Source organism: Abrus precatorius, unplaced genomic scaffold (genome assembly GCF_003935025.1).
Source record: "Abrus precatorius isolate BTA unplaced genomic scaffold, Abrus_2018 Scaffold11, whole genome shotgun sequence".
NCBI lineage: Eukaryota > Viridiplantae > Streptophyta > Magnoliopsida > Fabales > Fabaceae > Abrus > Abrus precatorius.
This window is the reverse complement of record NW_020874303.1, coordinates 6,735,738-6,755,515: the sequence shown is the minus strand read 5'-3', so window position 1 is coordinate 6,755,515 and position 19,778 is coordinate 6,735,738. Positions and strand designations below refer to the sequence as shown.

Below are 19,778 nucleotides of genomic sequence, written 5' to 3'. Positions count from 1 at the left end.
TCTTCTATTATTTTTTATTTTCAAATTTAATTCAGCATTTAAATTTTTTAATAAATATAAAGTTAGTAAATATTGTAAACAAAGTCATCAATTATCATGAAAATTAAAGAGCTATTTTGAAAAAAATATTAATACATTTAAGAAATATAGTTAGATTAAATACGAAATTAAATAATTTCAAAATATATATATATGCGCCAAACTGCAAACGCTAGAGAAATGTATTGCCCATGGAGTGGCATTAACCAATCATGTATACAACTTATGTCACTCAAAAATTTAGAACAAAGGCATTGCAACTCTGTTAATGAAAAAATCAAGATGAAAGCGTGTTTGGGGTAGTTGCTGACTTTAAATTTTGAAAGTCTTAATAATTTTAATATTTTATTATTTTTAATATTTATTCTGTAATTTTAATAGGTTGAATTGAATTAGACTTTAATTAAATAGACTTAAACTACTTCAAAATTTTGAAGTTTAAATCTGGTATAACCTTTTTATTAAGTCTAGTCTATCATTTATAAAAGTCTGTTTTGACTTACTAACTTTTTTAATAAACTACTTTGTAGTAAAATATTTAAATAAATAAATTATTTTATTATTTTTAATTGAAGAAGGTATTTTGTTAATTTAAAAATAAAAAAATAGTAAAAATAGTTACATTTAATATAAATAAACATGTAAAAAGATAATGAATGAAATGAACCAGCAATAAATATAATTGAGACAACACATATGCATATCAACGTTATGTGTATAATATATACTAAGTAACACAAAAGACTCCAACAAAAAGGACTATTTCTTATATAGAGTATGCATGTAATATGAGTACTTTGTAATTTCAATAAAAAGAATTAAGATTTTTAATTTAAGATTTTATTTAATATAATATTATATTATGATTTTTATATAAAATTATTCAATATATTACTATAAATTTTATTAATTTTAAATAGGTCTAATAAGTTTTTTCTTAAGTTTAAACTTAAATTATTTATTCAATTAAATTTATAAAAAAAGTTAAATTAAGCTTATTACTTAAATAAGTTAAATTAAACTAAACTTTAAAAAGATTAGACTACAAGTTCAGTTTAGTTGTACAACCTAACTTATTTTATCCCCGATCATGAGATATCATATGAAAGAAAAGTTACATAAATTTCTCTTTCTTTATTTTAGTTTAATATAATATGGATACCTATTTTAGTTTCCTAAAATATAATGTCGATACCTACAATGGTGTGAAATAAAATTTTTGAAAGTTTTTATCTTTGTAAGGTTAAAATAAAATTTAAGAAACAAAATTTTTTAAATTAAAAATTTTATTTAATAATTTTCTCTTTTTACACACTTTTAATTATTTAACTGATAGTGTAATCTTCTCACACACTTCTACTTAGAAATAATTAAATTGTTATTAACGGTAAGGATAAAATATGAAACAACTATAAATTCATTTAATTTAGCCATTAAAAAACTTTAAAGTTATTTAGTTTATTTAATAAGATTTATCAGCTAACTTTTACAAAAATCGCAGTGTAACACAATTTATGCATTATAAAAAGATGAATGTTTACTAATTGAAATTGATGAACCTAAATAATTGTTTCTTAATCAAAGTTATGTGTGGTAAAGAAAAACATTTGAAGTTATATATAAAACATGCCTTTTAAAATGAGATTTAATGCAGTAAAAAGTTTCTTTTACCTCTTTGTATATTTAATCATTTATAATTTAGATCATGATTTTTGAAAGAGTGCAACAGGACATTCGCTATTTTTAAAAGTATATTAAATTTTTTTATTATTCATCTGTTTAGTTTTTTCATTTTTTAGATAAAATTAGAAAATTTAGATATTTTAAAGTATCTTTTTATAAAAATGGAGAAAATAAATAATTAAATAAAAAATAATTTTTATATATTTTTAAAAATATAAAACTTCACATTACATGCTTTTCAAAGTCAATGTTTAAATTACACTTGAGTTAATATATAGAAAGGTAAAATAAACTTTTTTTTAATACAAGGAAATGAATTGTATTATACAATCTAAAAAATATTCTTCTGAAAAGTTTTTAAAATTTTAATAAAGAATTTAAGAAATAATAAACAAAAATGTGAAAAAACTTATAGAAAAGTAATTTACTATATTATAACTATAAATTTGTGCCACTTTGACAAAATGTTCATTACACAGCAATGAAAGTATTAAAAAGAATTAAATATTAAACAATAATATAAATTAATGCGTTTTTCAAGTACATGATTAAACTAAGTTCAAATTTTTAAATGAAAAACAAAAAATATTACAAAATTTATTAAATTAATAAAATTTTATAATATTTTAAAAGAAATTATTTTATTATTAACAATAAATTTATTATATAGTATGCATGTAGTTTTTATCTTTTATTTAATAAAGTTATATTGATACAATTTGATTTCTTCTATATTAAATTTTCTGAATTGCTCCTGTGATTAATAATTTGTTTTTCTAATTATAGAAATAGAAACATAAATCAGCTTTTTTCTTCTTCTAGTAAATGAAATTATCATCAATTTATAAACGAACATTAAATCTCATTTATCATATCCATTAAATGATCATCCATTTTATTCATAAATTTAAATAGAGTAACTGAAATCAATTTGCCTTATTTATATAAAAAATTATATGATTACATGAACCTTTTATTTTTTTTATGAAAGATTACATGAACCTTTTATTATTTTTTATATTATGACCTAATGATGTGCAGACTGTCTCACTTACACTTCCATTAATGTAGCCAATTTTATAAAAAAAATTAACGTTAATATTAGAATTTTCACAACTTTCTAAATAATAATAATAATAATAATAATAATCTCCACAATTACGACTGTGTAGGTGTGCTTACGTACACCTTTTATAAAGCCGATTGAATTACAATCCAACGTTCTTCATTTTCTAATTTTAAATAAAAAATCTTTTCATTTTAGATTTAAATATTCAACTTAATTAAGTATTTATTTAATAATTTTGTTAAATAAAAACTTATATTATAATTGAATCTTAAAATTTGTTAAAATAAATAAAAAATAACCATCAAATTTGTAAATTAATTATCATAAAAAATATTTTAATAAATTAAAAACAATTTATGAAAATCGTAATTCATGTCACTAAGCTTATTTTGCCTTGAGGAGACATGTAGGAGGGCAAGAAAGAGACTAAGTGCATAAAAAACCCCGAAAACAAAGAAAAAGAAAAAGAAAAAACATAAACAAAAGAGCCTTATCGCAATTCGCTACACAAAATTTGACAGGTAGATAACCGTCCACACATGCCCTTGGAAAATGCCATAAGATTATCACCACTTCTATAGCCACAAAAAATCACTCCCTCACTACCCTTCTTCTTCTCTCACATTTTCACGCTTTTCGTTCTATGAATGTCACCTTGCTGTGCAATACCCAGAACCCTTTTGCATGTTCTACCCCAATTTGATACACAAAGTTTCTGTCTTTGAACTGAGGTACCATACCCCTTTTGTTCTACTAGGCCAGAAATATTAATCTTACTCTTGTTTTGTCACTTTTCATGGGAATTTGGTATCTGGGTAGGTTTAATTGTTAACTGGGGTGTGTGCTATAATGAGGAATTGTTGAGGTTTCAGAAGATATTATAATTTTGGAACATTTTTTTGTTTGTTTTGGTGTTGTGGGGTGAGGCTCAATATGCTAATATTAGTGGGAAACGTGCAAGGAACAATGGGTTCTCTTGCTTCCCCTGTGAGCTTGGGGAGCCTCATGGGTGTGAGTTCCTCTGGAAGGTCTCATTCTGCGGTGAGGAGAGTCTCTCTTTCTAGAGGGAAGTGTGTGGTGAACAGAAGATGGCATTGTGTGTCATTGTCTGTGTGTAGATATTCAGTGACCACAACTGATTTTGTTGCTGACCAAGGAAATTCAGTGCCCCTTGATTCTAACAGTAGTAGTAGTAGTAAAGGTGGGGATGATAGTGCTGGTTTTGTGCTTAAGCCACCTCCTAAGCCTGTGTTTAAGTCCTCAGACAATAAGGGTGACCCCATTTTAGGCTCCTCAAGGACTTTTGGGGGCACTGATGCTGTGGAAGAGAGGAATAAAGTGATTGAGTCACTTGGAGAGGTGTTGGAGAAGGCTGAAAAGCTGGGAAATTCGAAGTTGAATGGTGAAAGAAATAACGGTTCGGTAAAAAAACCAGAAAGACCTAATACAGATGTTAATCCTAAGGTTGATAAACCGGTAAATTCCACGAAAATGCAGAAGTCTAAGACCTTGAAGAGTGTGTGGCGTAAAGGGGACACAGTTGCAGCTGTGGAGAAGGTTGTGAAGGAAGTACCGAAGCCTAATTACAAGAATGAAGGGGAGAAGTCTCAAACGAAGGGAGGGGAGAAGGTAATGTCTCAGTCTCGTCCTCCTCAGCGGCCTTTGAGACCTCAACCCATGTTACAAGCTAAACCTTCTATAGCTCCGCCACCCATAAAAAAACCTGTTGTCTTGAGGAATCAGGGTGCAGCTGAAACGTCTGTGAAATCTAAAGAAAGGAAGCAACCAATCTTGGTTGATAAGTTTGCTGCCAAGAAGCCAGTAGTTGATCCTCTAATTGCTCAAGCGGTTATAGCCCCTCCAAAACCAGGAAAGGCGCCTCCTCCTGGAAAGTTCAAAGATGATTACCGGAGGAGAGGTGCTCCGGCTGGCAGAAGGCGATTAGTGGATGATAATGATGTGATTCATGATGAGGACACATCAGAACTCAATGTCTCTATTCCCGGTGCTGCAACAGCAAGAAAAGGAAGAAAATGGAGTAAAGCAAGTCGAAAGGCAGCAAGACTCCAGGCTGCCAAGGATGCAGCTCCTGTCAAAGTAGAAATTCTAGAGGTTGGTAACGAAGGTATGCTAGTGGAGGAATTAGCCTACAATTTGGCAATCAGTGAAGGAAAAATCCTGGGTTATCTATACTCCAAGGGGATCAAACCGGATGGGGTACAAACACTAGACAAAGATATGGTGAAGATGGTTTGTAAAGAGTATGATGTGGAAGTCATAGATGCTGATCCCATCAAAGTTGAAGGTTTAGTGAAGAAAAGGGATATTCTGGATGAAGACGACCTTGACAAACTCAAAGACAGGCCTCCTGTCATTACTATTATGGGCCATGTGGATCATGGCAAGGTAAGTGACATCACTCTGTGTTCTTCATTTAACTCCAGTTTTTCACCTTGAATTCTTCCTTTCTCTGATATCTGTTGATGTTATCCTTTGGCAGACAACTCTTTTGGATTATATACGGAAGAGCAAGGTATGGTGAAAATTTAGTAAAACTGTTATGCTTCTTTCTGTATCTTTAAACAAGCATGAGCATATAGATGTCATGTGGATGTTTAGTTGTGAGTGATTATTACCATGTTTTAGACAATTTTTATGAGGTTTGATTAGGTTTAGTACAATATGCACATTTGATAATTTTTTCCCTTGTTGATGTGTCTCACCTATAATGCAACTGTTTCTTGTGGGGGGTGGACTACTGCTGGTTTCCAGGACAGATGTGGCCCTAAATTTGTAAGACAGTTATGTGCAATCCATGACTTGCAATATTAGGGATTAGTTTACCTTTCAAACTTGAAGCATTTTGAGGGCTTTTATGAAGACAGAAATTGACCTGAGAACAGTAAATGGGTTGCTAAATTGTAAGTTGTGTGTGTAAAATATTTGAAAGATAGTTGCTTCTCCTTTTGCCAATAATTAGTTACAGATGTTGTTTATGTGTTTATGAAATGCTATGCTGTACCCTGCGCCCTTTTCTGAATTTTCTATGCTAGATTTGTCTTGTATAGCATCTGAATATGGTGTAATTATGTAATTTCTGGAGCTTCTCCTATTGATGCCCATAGTACACTGCCATTCAATTTTAGCCTGATGTATCAATTGTTAACAGGTAGCTGCTTCTGAAGCTGGTGGGATAACACAGGGAATTGGGGCCTACAAAGTGCAAGTACCTGTTGATGGCAAACAGCTGCCCTGTGTTTTCCTTGACACTCCTGGGCATGAGGTATGCTCAGTTTTAATAAAATTTTCCACTTCTAACTTTTTTCCTTATAAATATGAAAACTACTCATGCTATTCCTTCTGCTGGATCCACGTGACCACTTGCTGACTTATGCTAGCATGTTTGCTGAATTATTAACTATTACTCAACTTTTCATTTTCTTTTCCTTCCCTTTAGATGATATAGATTATATACACTCCTGCAGGCATTTGGGGCAATGAGAGCTCGTGGGGCAAGTGTAACAGACATTGCTATTATTGTTGTGGCTGCGGATGATGGAATTCGTCCTCAAACAAATGAAGCTATAGCTCATGCCAAAGCAGCAGGAGTTCCCATGATCATTGCTATAAACAAGGTATGCCAACATGACATGTTTCCTACATCATTTTGAAAATTTTTCTTGCTTTGTGGGGGACTTGAGGAATTGTTGACACATTATTATTTATTTATTTGAATCAGATAGATAAAGATGGAGCAAATCCAGAACGAGTCATGCAAGAGCTTTCTTCAATTGGTTTAATGCCTGAAGACTGGGGTGGTGACATCCCAATGGTTCAGGTTTATATTTCTTATTTGTTCTAATAATTTTCTTATCCTGTTTATGCTTCTTTAACGTTTAGGAAATTATATGTTTCTCTCTTTCTCTTATGTCAACAGATAAGTGCTCTTAAAGGGAAGAACATAGATGATCTCTTGGAAACTGTTATGCTTGTTGCTGAGGTATCTTTTTGGCTGTTGATGTCAGTTAACTCTACAACTATGCTATCTCTTTGTCTGATTGTTTATACATTTTAATGTTCGTATGTTATTCTTTATTGATATAAAATCTTTCTTTTAGCATATAATGTGCGATCAATAGATAGAAATAAATCACTATGAGAGTAATATTTAGGCATTTCAGAACCTTTTGTTACTTTTTCAAAGATGGATGTAGTTTAACACTCACCTTCCAGCTTTAATAGATATGCAATCCTCTTTGGTGCATATTGTATAAAACAACTATCATGTTTTGGGTGTTTTAGCATTCTGAAGTCTCCTCCATGTGGCAGATACCTTGATTAATTTTTGGTTCTTTTGTGGGACTGAGAAGACTATTATTGGATAATTTGACAGTGCTTGTTAAAATTTACACTTTTTGGGCCTTTCTTTTATCTTTCTGGTATTCATTCTGAACTAAGCATTATGGTTCAGTTGCAAGAGCTGAAAGCGAATCCTGATAGAAGTGCGAAGGGCACAGTCATTGAGGCAGGGCTAGATAAATCAAAAGGACCATTTGCTACATTTATTGTGCAGAATGGCACTCTTAGAAGGGGAGATGTGGTAGTTTGTGGAGAAGCTTTTGGAAAGGTTGGTAGATACGTAAACATAAAATCCAGTGCTATATGACCTTAACATTTGGTTATTGAATTCTGGCCATCTACTTTGTTTCCCCTGCATTGGTAAAACATCTTGTATTCACTTCATTCAGGTGCGGGCTTTATTTGATGATGGTGGAAAACGGGTCAATGAAGCTATGCCCTCTATACCTGTACAGGTTTGTAATTTCATAGTACAAAAGAGGCATATAATGCATTGCTACTCTCTTCGTTTCATTTGCTTAGACTGGGGAGGGAGTTGTGAAGTAGAGGATATCATTTTCCATTGAACATCTTTAACTCAAATGGACAACTTCTCTGCTTAATCAGTCTTGTAGCTAATTTCATTTCATTTTATGATTCACATCCACAGATTTGTGCTTTCTTTTGATGTGTCTGTGGACTGAATAACTGGATGGATCAAATATTAGTTTGCTAATGACTTAAATACTGGATGCAGATTAATTTTACTCATCATTTAAAATATTGATGTGAATTCATTGTTTGGCAGCATAGTTGTTGACATGATGTTTCTGTAATTGCAGCTGAAATTATATCAACTCGCCTGTATCTATTATATATATATATATATATTGTATGTGCATGCACCTGCATATACAATATAATGTATGTAATGCACATTGAGAGGCTTTTTATAGATGCTAAAATTCAACCTGATTGAAAATTTTCTAATTTTTCTTCTATGCATCTCTGCAGGTTATTGGATTGAATAATGTTCCAATTGCTGGTGATGAATTTGAGGTTGTTGAATCCCTTGATACTGCTCGTGAAAAGGCAGAGGCCCGTGCGGAGTCATTACGAAATGAGCGCATTACAGCAAAGGCAGGGGATGGCAAGATCACCCTTTCTTCCTTAGCTTCTGCAGTTTCAGCAGGGAAGCTTTCTGGGCTAGACTTGCACCAACTAAATATAATTTTGAAGGTTGATCTTCAGGTATGACCACTGCTGCTAGTAATACTTGAATTTGTACAATTTCTTTTTGATGTTAAATACGGAACCACTTACCTGGTCAAACTTATTGATGTCTTTGTCGGTGATCTCATGCAGTGATTTTGTATTATGTTGCATTATTGAAACCTGAGCATAATTTATGTACCCTACCAATTTACCTTGAATGTTTACCTTATCATATTTTACTACCCCAAAAGGCTCTGACCATTTTCTCTTGAAGACAAATATGCTAATATGAAATAGGCTAGTTTAACATGGTTGTTAATAATTAACCCAAGATAATCTATCTTTCAGGAAACAACATTACCTGTTTATATATGTTATTTAAGGGTGTTAGACATGCATGTTCACGTGTGCATGCATAATGTGTTCTTGTAATTTTGTGTAGACTGTATGGAAGATGATCCATAGGCATAATAACTAACTCGTCAATAATCTATCATATTCTTTATCATTTATGGTAAATATGCAACTATGTTGTATGCCAGCCCCAATGTTCTCAAATGGGGGAACATATGATGATATTGTATTTAGGCTACAACTTCAATATGTTTTATGGATATCACAGTAGTTATTGCTTCACCTGCAATTAATGTCATTGTTCTTGGTCATGGCTAGGGATCTATTGAAGCTGTCAGAAAAGCTCTGCAGGTGCTACCACAAGATAATGTCACACTGAAGTTTTTGTTGGAAGCAACAGGTGATGTAAGCACAAGTGACGTGGACCTAGCAGTTGCAAGCAAAGCTATCATTTTGGGATTTAATGTCAAAGCACCAGGCTCTGTGAAAAGTTATGCAGACAATAAAGCTGTTGAGATTAGATTATATAGAGTTATTTATGAATTAATTGATGATGTAAGGAATGCAATGGAAGGGCTCCTGGAACCTGTTGAGGTAAATCAACATATCTTTAAACTTGTAATCTTCTAGTGTAGATTATCATGTGCATACTTTTGTTTGAGTACTTGCACTGATAAATTATATGACATTTAAGTGCAGTGGTGCCTGTAAAGAAACATATCTCTAATTACATAAAATTTTGTCATAAACTTTGTTTTCTAAAGCATACTTGTAGATTTATTAAATAGTTCCAGCTTCATTTTGTTTAACACATAATAATCACTTTTTTCCATTGTATAGGTTATATAGTGTGCAGTAGGTAGTGTCAAGTGGTCCTTCCCAAACATTTGTGGTCTGAGATACTAGGATGCGCTTTATTTCTTATCATTTTGTGTTATTTCCAAACTTATAAGTTACTGAAGGTTTAGCTGCATTACTTGCTGTTATCTTTTTGTAGGAACAAGTAACAATTGGCTCAGCAGAAGTACGGGCCACATTCAGCAGTGGTAGTGGTCGTGTAGCTGGATGCATGGTTACAGAGGGAAAGGTACTAAAAGGCTGCGGTATTCGAGTCCTTCGGAAGGGAAAAGTAGTTCATGTTGGTATTGTTGATTCTTTGAGACGGGTGAAGGAGATTGTTAAAGAGGTATGCTCTGCTTTCAGTATTATTTCCCATTTCCGGAATTCATAAACAATAATATCACTGCAAAAGTTGCATGGTACAAGAATGAATATGATTGGATAATTGTTCCTTAATTTATAAAATTTTACCTACCAATTGTGAAGCCAATATTGTCAGTCCATTTTCATTTTGTATTTGGATATTATGAATGAGCACAAGCTGTGTTTTTTTATTGAGAAATATACATTTTTCAGAGATAATGCTATGATATGATGGAGAATGATAATAGTGAGGGACTTTCAGTCATAAGAATGTTGTACTTGCTACTTTATTCTCTACATCTTCTCTAATTAATTCAATTTTGGCAGTTAATTGTAAATCCACCAAAATTGAGTAGCACTTTTAACCTTTTTTTCTGTTACTATAAAAGTATAGTTTGGTCATTAATGACGCTTTGGATGATATTGTTGGATGCTCAAACTTGCGACTCGGACTGGGTCTTTTCAATCAGTATATCTATGTAGCTATGGGCTTTTTTGATTGTGATTGTTGTGGATTTGCAATCATGTTGCAGAATAAGAATCAATTAGTTTATGAGCACCTTGTACTCTGCATGCATTAATACTTAACATAGATTCCCATCATGTAACATTAGTTTATGAGCAGCTTCTACATTATGTGATTAAGATGGAGAAATTTATGATTTACCCAAATTTGTGGTCCAATTTGTCCTACGTGTTGCTTTGGTTGTTGAATCTTTCATTGACCTAGTATTGTTGTTCTTTGGTGTGAATGTCAACTGGTTGCTCCTCAGATGGATAAAATGTGAGGATTTAAAACAAAAAAGTCCCATTAGGTGCGTTGGCTACATGGATCTAATTCCATTTAGCTCTATCCAAAATCAAAATTGTTTTAAAACCTTTTAATTTTGGAATTAATTAAATGGATTCAATTTTAATCCGTTGTTAAGTTTTACATTGTCAATGAACTATATGATGGTTGAAGGAGTATAAATGGTTTTTATTGCAAGTGAGATGCCTTAATTAGTCAAACAATGTGGCACTTTCTCATATATATTGTATTGTGTTACGGGTAGTGAATCAGATTTAAACTCTTGATATGTAGCTTTGATCTTGTTCCTCAGCTTGTTTTCTATCACATGACATGGCTTTGAGGGAAAGCTTCTTGTTTAGATGTATGCAATTTTGAACTTGTAATAGCCTTTTCTTGCTCCTCTTTTTTTTTTTTTTTTCTCATAATTGAACAACTGCTTGCCAGTGTATTGCTTTTTAAATAATGGTTGTTTTTTCCACGTTGAATGGCTGCGCGTTACATCTCCCGGTCATTATAGCTACTCCCTCAATACACATTTCTTTCTCTCCCTTGTGAACAGGTAAATGCTGGTCTTGAGTGTGGAGTTGGATTAGAAGACTTTGATGATTGGGAAGAGGGTGATATTCTTGAAGCCTTCAACACAGTTCAGAAGAAGAGGACCCTTGAAGAGGCCTCAGCATCAATGGCAGCTGCTGTGGAGGGAGTGGGAGTTTAATTATGGAATGAACAATGATGTGTGCCACTGAGATTGGTTCCTATCTTGTGTTTGAGCGACCAAATGCAATCCAGGTTCCAGTTGAAAAAACATTGTACTTCTCTCCAATGTCATTGGAGAGTGGTAACAATTCCACATCATTATATTGATATTGAGGGTGCCACTGCTGAAGATCTGAGTTCAAAATGATTTGTTCCATTGTTTGATGTAAAAGTGTATATAGCAAACGTATATCAGTTTCAGCTCCTTGTAAAGAGGTAAAAAGTTTCAATATTGGCCTTGACCCAGAAATACTTGTAACAACCACCTATAAGACAAGGAAAGAATTGCATTTTTTTCCTTCATTTTTTGTATGATGCTCTATAATGGACGCATCATCTTATTTTTGATAAAAGGAGAAAAAAGGGATGCATCATCTTACTCTGAGGCCCAGAAAATTGTATGTTTACTGTGCTTTGCTCCTACACAAAATATAGTTATGATCCATGGTTATAGACCGATGTAAATACTTTGGTAAAATAATATTTGCTGTCTCAATGATTGGATTAAATGAAATTATCAAGAGAGAAATGCTAAGAATGTTTTTTGACCACATTCTTCATTACATTCTATTTAATTTATTTGTTTCTTAAACGGTTCTGTTAACTTTAGCCTTGAAACAAAATATATTTATTACATTAGAGATGCAAAAGTGTAATAAATATTTTTTTAATAAAAAATTATTATTAGTTGTTTAAATCTAGTTTTGAAGGTTGGGATTAAAATTTAATATACTTATTTTGTAAATTGATTATTGAATAGAAATTGCTTTAATTTTTTAAAGAAGTAAAGTAATTACAAATATATATTAAAAAGTGTGTTGTTAGTTTTCTACAGTAATGAGTAACATGAAATGCAATTATTAATATATTTGATTCGAGTGTATTTTGTTCTTTGAAAGATAATGAGGGTAACAAAGTTTGAGGCAATGACTTCTTATAAATTATCATTTTTCCTACTAGGCTAGTCCAATCTTAAATTCAAATTTTGAGCCAGGGAAGAAACATTTCTTTTTTACAAAACAATAGATTAATTTTGATATCTTCTTTTGGTAAAAATTAATTTGAAAAGAAAATATTAAATTAAGATAATGAAACATGAAAAATAGAACAAAATAAGATATTTTTTTTTATGAAATGATTTTTTCCCTTTTAAAGCAAAAGAGCAAATAAAATGAGGAAAAACATCGAATGCTAATGGAAACAAATTAAAGTTGAGTAAAGTTTCTAATATAATATTTTTAAATTGAATTTCGAAAAAAAAAATTCATAAAATCAGCTTAATAATTCACTACCATATTTTATTTCTATATATTGTTTGCATAGAATTATATAAAATATTCTCTAATTACTAAGCTTTCTATGTTTCCTCAATTTCCCTAGTTAAGAAATATAATTATTAATTTTCACCCTATTTTTTATTATCTTCCTAATTCTTGACATTATTTTTGAAAAATATTATTTGTACAATAAATTTTATAATTTTCAAACAATAAAAAAGATTGGAAAAGAAAAATCTAAAATAAAATAAGTGATGCAATAAAAAGAGATAAAAGTATATATATGTAATTTACTGAAAAATTGTTGTATGAATAATATTATTCTAATTTCTTATAATTAGCAAATCTCATCATATTGTTTTTTTTTCACCAGCCTATAAAATTGATTGTCTCTCGTATTTAAACCCAAAAAAGTAAGAATAAAAAAGGTGCGTGACGTGCGTGACGTGTCCTGTGGTTCAGTAACTTATCCTAAGTCACAATCCAAAAGGGTTAAAAAAAAGTCAGAATCCAAAGCAGAAAGTCAGAGACTCCACCAAGAAGCCACAAACCATGTTGTTGTAACGTGATTCGTGAATATTTCCCCGCTTACTACATTTCAAATTTCAAACCCAACGGTCAAATTTTCATTAAGGCAACTTCAATCTTCACACTTTCATTGCAACGAAATCAAATCCATTTCATAGAAACCTTCTTCTACTTTATTTTTCATCACCATCACCATCACCATCACCATCTCCGTCATCATCATCACCAGCAACATTATTATCTAAAGCATAACCCCTTTTTTGTTTTTTAATTTATGCTTCGATTTTTTTAAATTTTTTTTATAATAATCCTTCTTGCTGAATTCAAAGTTGAAACAGATTGGGTATTTTATCAATGGAGGATAATCAATGGTGTCTCTATGACCATGACCCACTTCTTCTCACAGACGTTTCTTTGCAACAACAAAACTCTTTTAATACTCACTGCTCCACCAATTGTAAGAACCCTTCAACCCTTTTCCTTCATTTTCTTTCTCTTTCAAAACAGAAAAGAAAAAGAACGAAATGATTCCAACTTCCAAGTTCTGAACTTGATGATCTTCTCGTGTACCCTTTAGGTTTGTTTATCATTTTTTTTTCTTTTGACGTGACAGCTCTTTCACGAACATCACTGAGCTTTCGGAGTTCGGCTATGGCGGATGAGCCTCAATCTCGTGGTGGAAGCCCCAGTTATGGTTAGGACAATTCATGAAAAAGAAAATGATTTTTTTTTGTGCAAAAATTGAATCTTTTATTGTCTTGGATGAACTCCATTTTGTTGTTTTGATGAGTTGTCACAAGGGTTGTGAGTTGTTGATGTAGGGTTTTCTCGGGAAAATGGGAGCTTTGAAGGGAAAAGCGTGCAATTCGATGACCCAGTTGTGAAAAATATTTTTGATGGTAATGGAATTTGGGTTCGCTAACACAATTTAATATTTAATTTTTTTTTTTAATTTTTTGGTGTTTGAGTGTCTCTTAGGATCTGATAGAATATTATGGGATGAGTTGTTTCAGGAAGATCAATTTTGGGGTATTCTCTTACATCCCCAGATTTGGTCATTTGTGCTGGCTCACCAGATATTGCTGGAATCAGTTATAGTGATTCTCCTGAGGTTTTGAAGAACAAGTATTGCAAGAATTTGGAATCATCTATGGAGCTTTCTCTAGAGAATGGAATCAATGGTTCTCAAGTTGAAGTTGACAATGGCCATAAGATCCCAACTGTTAAATTCTCTGATTTTTTTCAAACTTTTGAACAAAAAGAAGAGCTATTATCTCCTGAAGCCTCCTTTGAGCTTTTTCCACCCCTTGTAACCAGGGGTGAGTCTCCCCTAGATTACCCTCCAAGTGAGTTCAATTCTTCTTATCTCTACTTGTGAATAAAGGTTTTGAAATTTGGAAATAGAATCACATGATGCGATGTTGCTGGTTATAGTTCAACCTGTTATTTATCAGCGAAATTTTGCTTTAAATTCAGGAGATAATGAAATGCAAGATGATATTGGAGTGTCTCAGGAGGCAGAATTGGAGTCCTCAGAAGTATGCCTCTATATGAACCGTGATAGATTTCTTATTTTAAGCAGGAAAAATACGAGAAATAATATAATATGTGTTCTTATTTTCAATGATACTTTTGTAGGATGATGAGGATGTTGGGGTGGAGAAGTTTAAGAGGCTGAAAAGAGATTTTGAGTGTAAGAGTAAAGACCTGGCAGAAACAAGGAGGGAGTTGGGGGAGATCAAGAGGGAGAATCAACAGAAGAGTAGAGACTGCCAGGAAGCTTGGAACTCCTTAAAAGAGCTTCAGAATGAGCTAATGCGCAAGTCCATGCATGTCGGCTCTTTGGGTATGCATATAACTTTTTCAAGTTATTATATAGCCAATCATTTAAGGTTTTGTTTATCTAATCAAGTGATATTTGTAGCATTTGCTATTGAGGGGCAAGTGAAAGAGAAAAGTAAGTGGTTTTCATCACTGAGAGACTTGACAAGGAAAGTGAAGGTACTGATATGCTAACAAAATTGAGTGACAAACAGTTTAAAAGATATATTTAAAATGTGTTGAATCGATTACTTGATAGATTATGAAAATGGAACACATCAACCTATTGGAGGAAGCACAGGCATACCAGAAATATCAAGCGGATGTGAGAGAAATGGGTTTTATTATCAAGTCGAAAAGTAAGTAGACATCGTTATAATATAGCTTTCAAACACTACTTTACCGTTCTGCATTTGTACATAATCTGATTCCTCCATTTATACTAGTAAATGAACAACTGGAGTCACATGAAGATCTCAAGTCCAAATATATTGAAGGAGCTAAGGAACGGAAAGAGCTTTACAATAAGGTTTTGGAGTTGAGAGGTAAGCTGTGCAGTTGATCTTGTTTTCTTAGACTTGGATGTGATATAAATAAAACGCAAGATGGTTCACTAACTATTCTTCTTCACAGGAAACATAAGGGTCTTTTGCCGGTGTAGGCCTCTCAATGCCGAAGAGATAGCAGTAGGAGCAACGGTGGCCTTAGATTTTGAATCTGCTAAAGATGGTGAGCTTACTGTAATGTCAAATGGAGCTCCTAAAAAGACTTTTAAGTTTGATGCTATCTTTGCTCCCCAAGCTGAACAAGGTAAACTATGCATTAAGGCCATGGATTCTTCTTTAGGATGGTATTTTTGCTGATTTTTACTATGCATTAATCCCATGGTTTCACCTTGACAGATTTTTACTGTTTTCTTTGTAGCTGAAATTTTTGAAGACACAGCACCATTTGCAACCTCAGTTCTAGATGGGTACAATGTATGCATTTTTGCATATGGACAGACTGGGACAGGAAAAACTTTCACGATGGAGGGCACGGAAGAGGCTCGTGGGGTTAATTTCAGGACTCTTGAAAAAATGTTTGACATAATCAAGGAGAGACAGGAGCTGTATCGTTATGATATCTCTGTAAGTGTCTTAGAAGTGTACAATGAGCAAATAAGAGATTTGCTGGTTCCAGGAAATCATCCAGGAACAGCTGCAAAAAGGTAGACTACAAACCAGTTGGCTATTTGCTATTTTCAACCTAACGGCACTTTTCCAAGCAAAATTAGACAAGGAACTTATAGTGAAACTATACTTAAAGCTTATTCTACAACATTTTCAGAATATTTAAGTTCACTGAAATGTGGTAAATTGTAGACTGGAAATTAGGATTCTATAACATTTTCAGAATATTTAAGTTCACTGAAATGTTGTAAATTGTAGACTGGAAATTAGGCAAGCTGGTGAAGGAATGCATCACATTCCAGGGCTGGTTGAGGCACATGTGAACAACATGACTGAAGTCTGGGAAGTCCTACAAACTGGGAGCAATGCAAGGGCTGTAAGCTCAACCAATTCCAATGAGCATAGTAGCAGATCCCACTGGTCAGCTTCAACTTTTTTAAATTGGAACCCTAAACTATATTTGAATAGGATGGTTGGAGAAACACTGCTTATGATGGGGTATTCTTTTTCTATACAGCATTCACTGTGTTATGGTTAAGGGGGAGAATTTGATGAATGGTGAGTACACCAGAAGCAAGTTATGGCTGGTGGACCTAGCAGGCAGCGAGCGAGTCGCCAAGACAGAAGTGCATGGTGATAGACTGAAGGAGACGCAAAATATCAATAGGTCTCTGTCTGCACTTGGGGATGTCATATCAGCTCTTGCAACAAAAAGTTCACATATCCCTTTCAGGTTTTGGAAATTCAAATATAAGGCTTTGTTTTTCAATCACAATTGCTGAAATGGATCACCAATTTTTGGTCTATTGGTCAGTATTGAAGTTTTTATTGTTCTTTGTGGTGCAGGAACTCCAAGCTCACACACTTGCTGCAAGATTCATTAGGTATTTACTTCTTGTTCCTTAAAGAAACGTGCTTCTCTTGCATGCATGCTTGAGTTTTATCTCTGTACGTGTGCAAAAGTAGTTATGAAATTTGATGTATAATCTTGTTTTTATAGGAGGAGATTCAAAGGCACTCATGTTTGTACAGATCAGTCCTAATGAAAACGATTTGAGTGAGACAATTTGCTCTTTGAACTTTGCTAGTAGAGTAAGGGGAATAGAACTGGGCCCTGCTAAAAAGCAGTTGGACACTATTGAACTTCTGAGACACAAACAACTGGTAATTATTGTAATGTTGTTATATTTATCAAGCATCAACAATTCGTTGCTTAAATGTCAACAACTAGTCTTTGATTTTCAACAAGTTTACCCTTCTTTGTTAGGCTGAGAAAACCAAACAAGAGGTAAAACTGAAGGATTTTCAAATCAAGAAGATGGAGGAAACAATCCATGGATTAGAGTCCAAGATGAAGGAAAGAGATAATAAGAACAAAAACCTGCAAGACAAGGTATCATATTATAACACGATTTTTTATTTTTTTACTTTATAAATTGTCAATAGTCTTTGCTTGTAAAATCTCAGCATTCTGTGTGTTCACTATGAAGGTCAAGGAACTGGAATCACAACTTCTGATCGAGAGAAAGCTAGCACGTCAACATGTAGACTCAAAGATAGCCGAGCAACACCAAATGAAACATCAAGAAGAGCAAAATAATGCACTTATGCGACCAGCACTTGCAAATAGACCACTTGGATGTCTCAAGAATATTAATGATCCAGTGAGTGGTGGATGGTGCAAAGACCAACAAATAAATTCAGCTAGACCACTCACAGAGAACAACATCTTGAAACCTTATATACCCTTTGCCACAATGGAAAGCTCCATCAAGTGCATTGATTACACTGAGAAAGAAAACAATCCTGACATGGCTGACAAAGCATTACTGCCAAAAAGGACTGGAAGAGCTTCTATTTGCACGATGACACCACGTGTTCTTTCAGCCGCTGCATCAAGGAGAAACTCTCTGATTCCACTACCAAGTATACCTAGCTTAACACAGTTCCAATCACCATTATTACCCAAGTTAACAAACCAAGCTGATCAGAAAGATATCAATGATGAATCAGAAACAAACTGTGTGCCTGCACAGACTCATTGTGAGAGTCCCAAAGAAGTAAGAAGTGGTGCTAAGAAGTTAGGTAGTTTACTAAGAAGAAGCCTGCATAAGAAAGTACAGGTAAAGTCTCCACTTCAGCAACATATGAGAAAGGTTGGTGTAAATGTAGGAATGGAGAAAGTTAGAGTTTCCATTGGAAGTAGAGGGAAATTGGCACAAAGGGTTGTAGGAAGTGGTAGAAGAGGTGGAGCTAAAGATATCCAACAAAAGAATAGTCAAAAGGAAAAGGAAAGGGGCTGGATCTGAAAGCTGTGTTGATCTAGATTATTTTATTTTATTTTATTTTATTTTTTGTGATGTGAGGATAGATGAAATTGATTTCTCGTGTGTCAACCCCTATTAAGGAATATGAAAAATGATATGTTTTTCATATGGGAAATGCTATAATAGTAAGCAACTCATTTGTTGAAGTATGAAATGGGACATGGAGCAAATCTCTTGTATATTTTGCATTTGAGTGATGTGTATAATTTTTAACATGGGTTTCATAATCCTTTTATTCATGCCTGAACCATGATGCCTCATCATTGGTGCACTAGCATAGCTGTTTTCGTAACATATAGCACAACTCCATAATAGATTGTTAGATTAATTATTAATTACTATCCTTTTGGAAAAAGAAATAGAGTTAGAGCATGTTTGTTTCATTTTTAAAAGACAAATACTCTTCATAACTGAAGTTTGTTTGAGAAAGTATGATAGACTAAATTTTATTTTATTTTCTTATCAAAATAATACACTTTTAAAAATGGGTATTAAAATAATACTATTTTAAAACATATTACAATAATGGATTTGTTTTTGGCAACCAAAAAATTGTGGCAATTTATATTATTTTGGTGGTCTAAATTTTTTTTAATTAAAACTGCAACTATAAAATTTATGGTGGTTTATTTTCTAACGGTTAGGAACTGCAGAAAAAATTAAATTTTCTAAAAGGTTTAAACCGTCACAAATGTCTCTAATAGTAAACTTTGATAATGCTTAAAAATGATATTATTTTAATAATTTTTTAAAATATATTATTGTAGTAAATCTCCCTTAGTTAAACATATATAGTTACCTATTTTGATGACTTTATAATATCAGTTATATTTTAGCAATTTTATAGTGATAATCAATGTGCATGTTAATTATTATGTTGATGGCAAAGGTTAAACATTTAATTAAATAAAGTTAGTGTGAATACTAAGTTAGTAACGTGGTGCTTAAGGCATATTATAAACAAGTGTTACTCCATATGAGAGGAATTAGCAATTTGGATTATCTCTTGCAAGGATGTTGGTCTAGCACTACCTTCTATTGATATGGTTATTACTTTACATTAATTATTAATTAAGGAGAAAGAATCGAATGCATAGTGAGAATTTTGTCTGTAAAAAGAAGGTGATGGAGAGGAATCAATTGGAAGAATAATCAATTCAGATCCTCTCTTGCAAGGATTTTGGTCCAACAATATCAGCTACA

General features: G+C 32.7%; 2 protein-coding genes across 2 annotated transcripts; both read left to right on the top strand.

Annotated features, from left to right (window-relative positions):
* Positions 1 to 3,256: 3,256 nt before the first annotated feature.
* On the top strand, positions 3,257 to 12,023 carry LOC113853962 (translation initiation factor IF-2, chloroplastic). The gene is made up of 12 exons (XM_027484707.1): positions 3,257 to 5,197; positions 5,292 to 5,324; positions 5,961 to 6,074; positions 6,277 to 6,426; positions 6,531 to 6,629; positions 6,729 to 6,791; positions 7,263 to 7,418; positions 7,540 to 7,605; positions 8,144 to 8,380; positions 9,017 to 9,292; positions 9,696 to 9,884; positions 11,254 to 12,023. The coding sequence occupies exons 1-12, from the start codon at positions 3,725 to 3,727 to the stop codon at positions 11,407 to 11,409; spliced, it is 3,012 nt and encodes a 1,003-aa protein (XP_027340508.1). The 5' UTR covers positions 3,257 to 3,724; the 3' UTR covers positions 11,410 to 12,023.
* Positions 12,024 to 13,607: 1,584 nt separating this feature from the next.
* On the top strand, positions 13,608 to 18,557 carry LOC113855542 (kinesin-like protein KIN-14Q). The gene is made up of 17 exons (XM_027487182.1): positions 13,608 to 13,712; positions 13,869 to 13,949; positions 14,077 to 14,154; positions 14,269 to 14,601; positions 14,732 to 14,793; positions 14,894 to 15,101; positions 15,180 to 15,256; positions 15,336 to 15,435; positions 15,523 to 15,621; positions 15,710 to 15,886; positions 16,001 to 16,286; positions 16,507 to 16,668; positions 16,766 to 16,981; positions 17,095 to 17,132; positions 17,249 to 17,412; positions 17,516 to 17,641; positions 17,739 to 18,557. The coding sequence occupies exons 1-17, from the start codon at positions 13,610 to 13,612 to the stop codon at positions 18,555 to 18,557; spliced, it is 3,129 nt and encodes a 1,042-aa protein (XP_027342983.1). The 5' UTR covers positions 13,608 to 13,609.
* Positions 18,558 to 19,778: the final 1,221 nt, after the last annotated feature.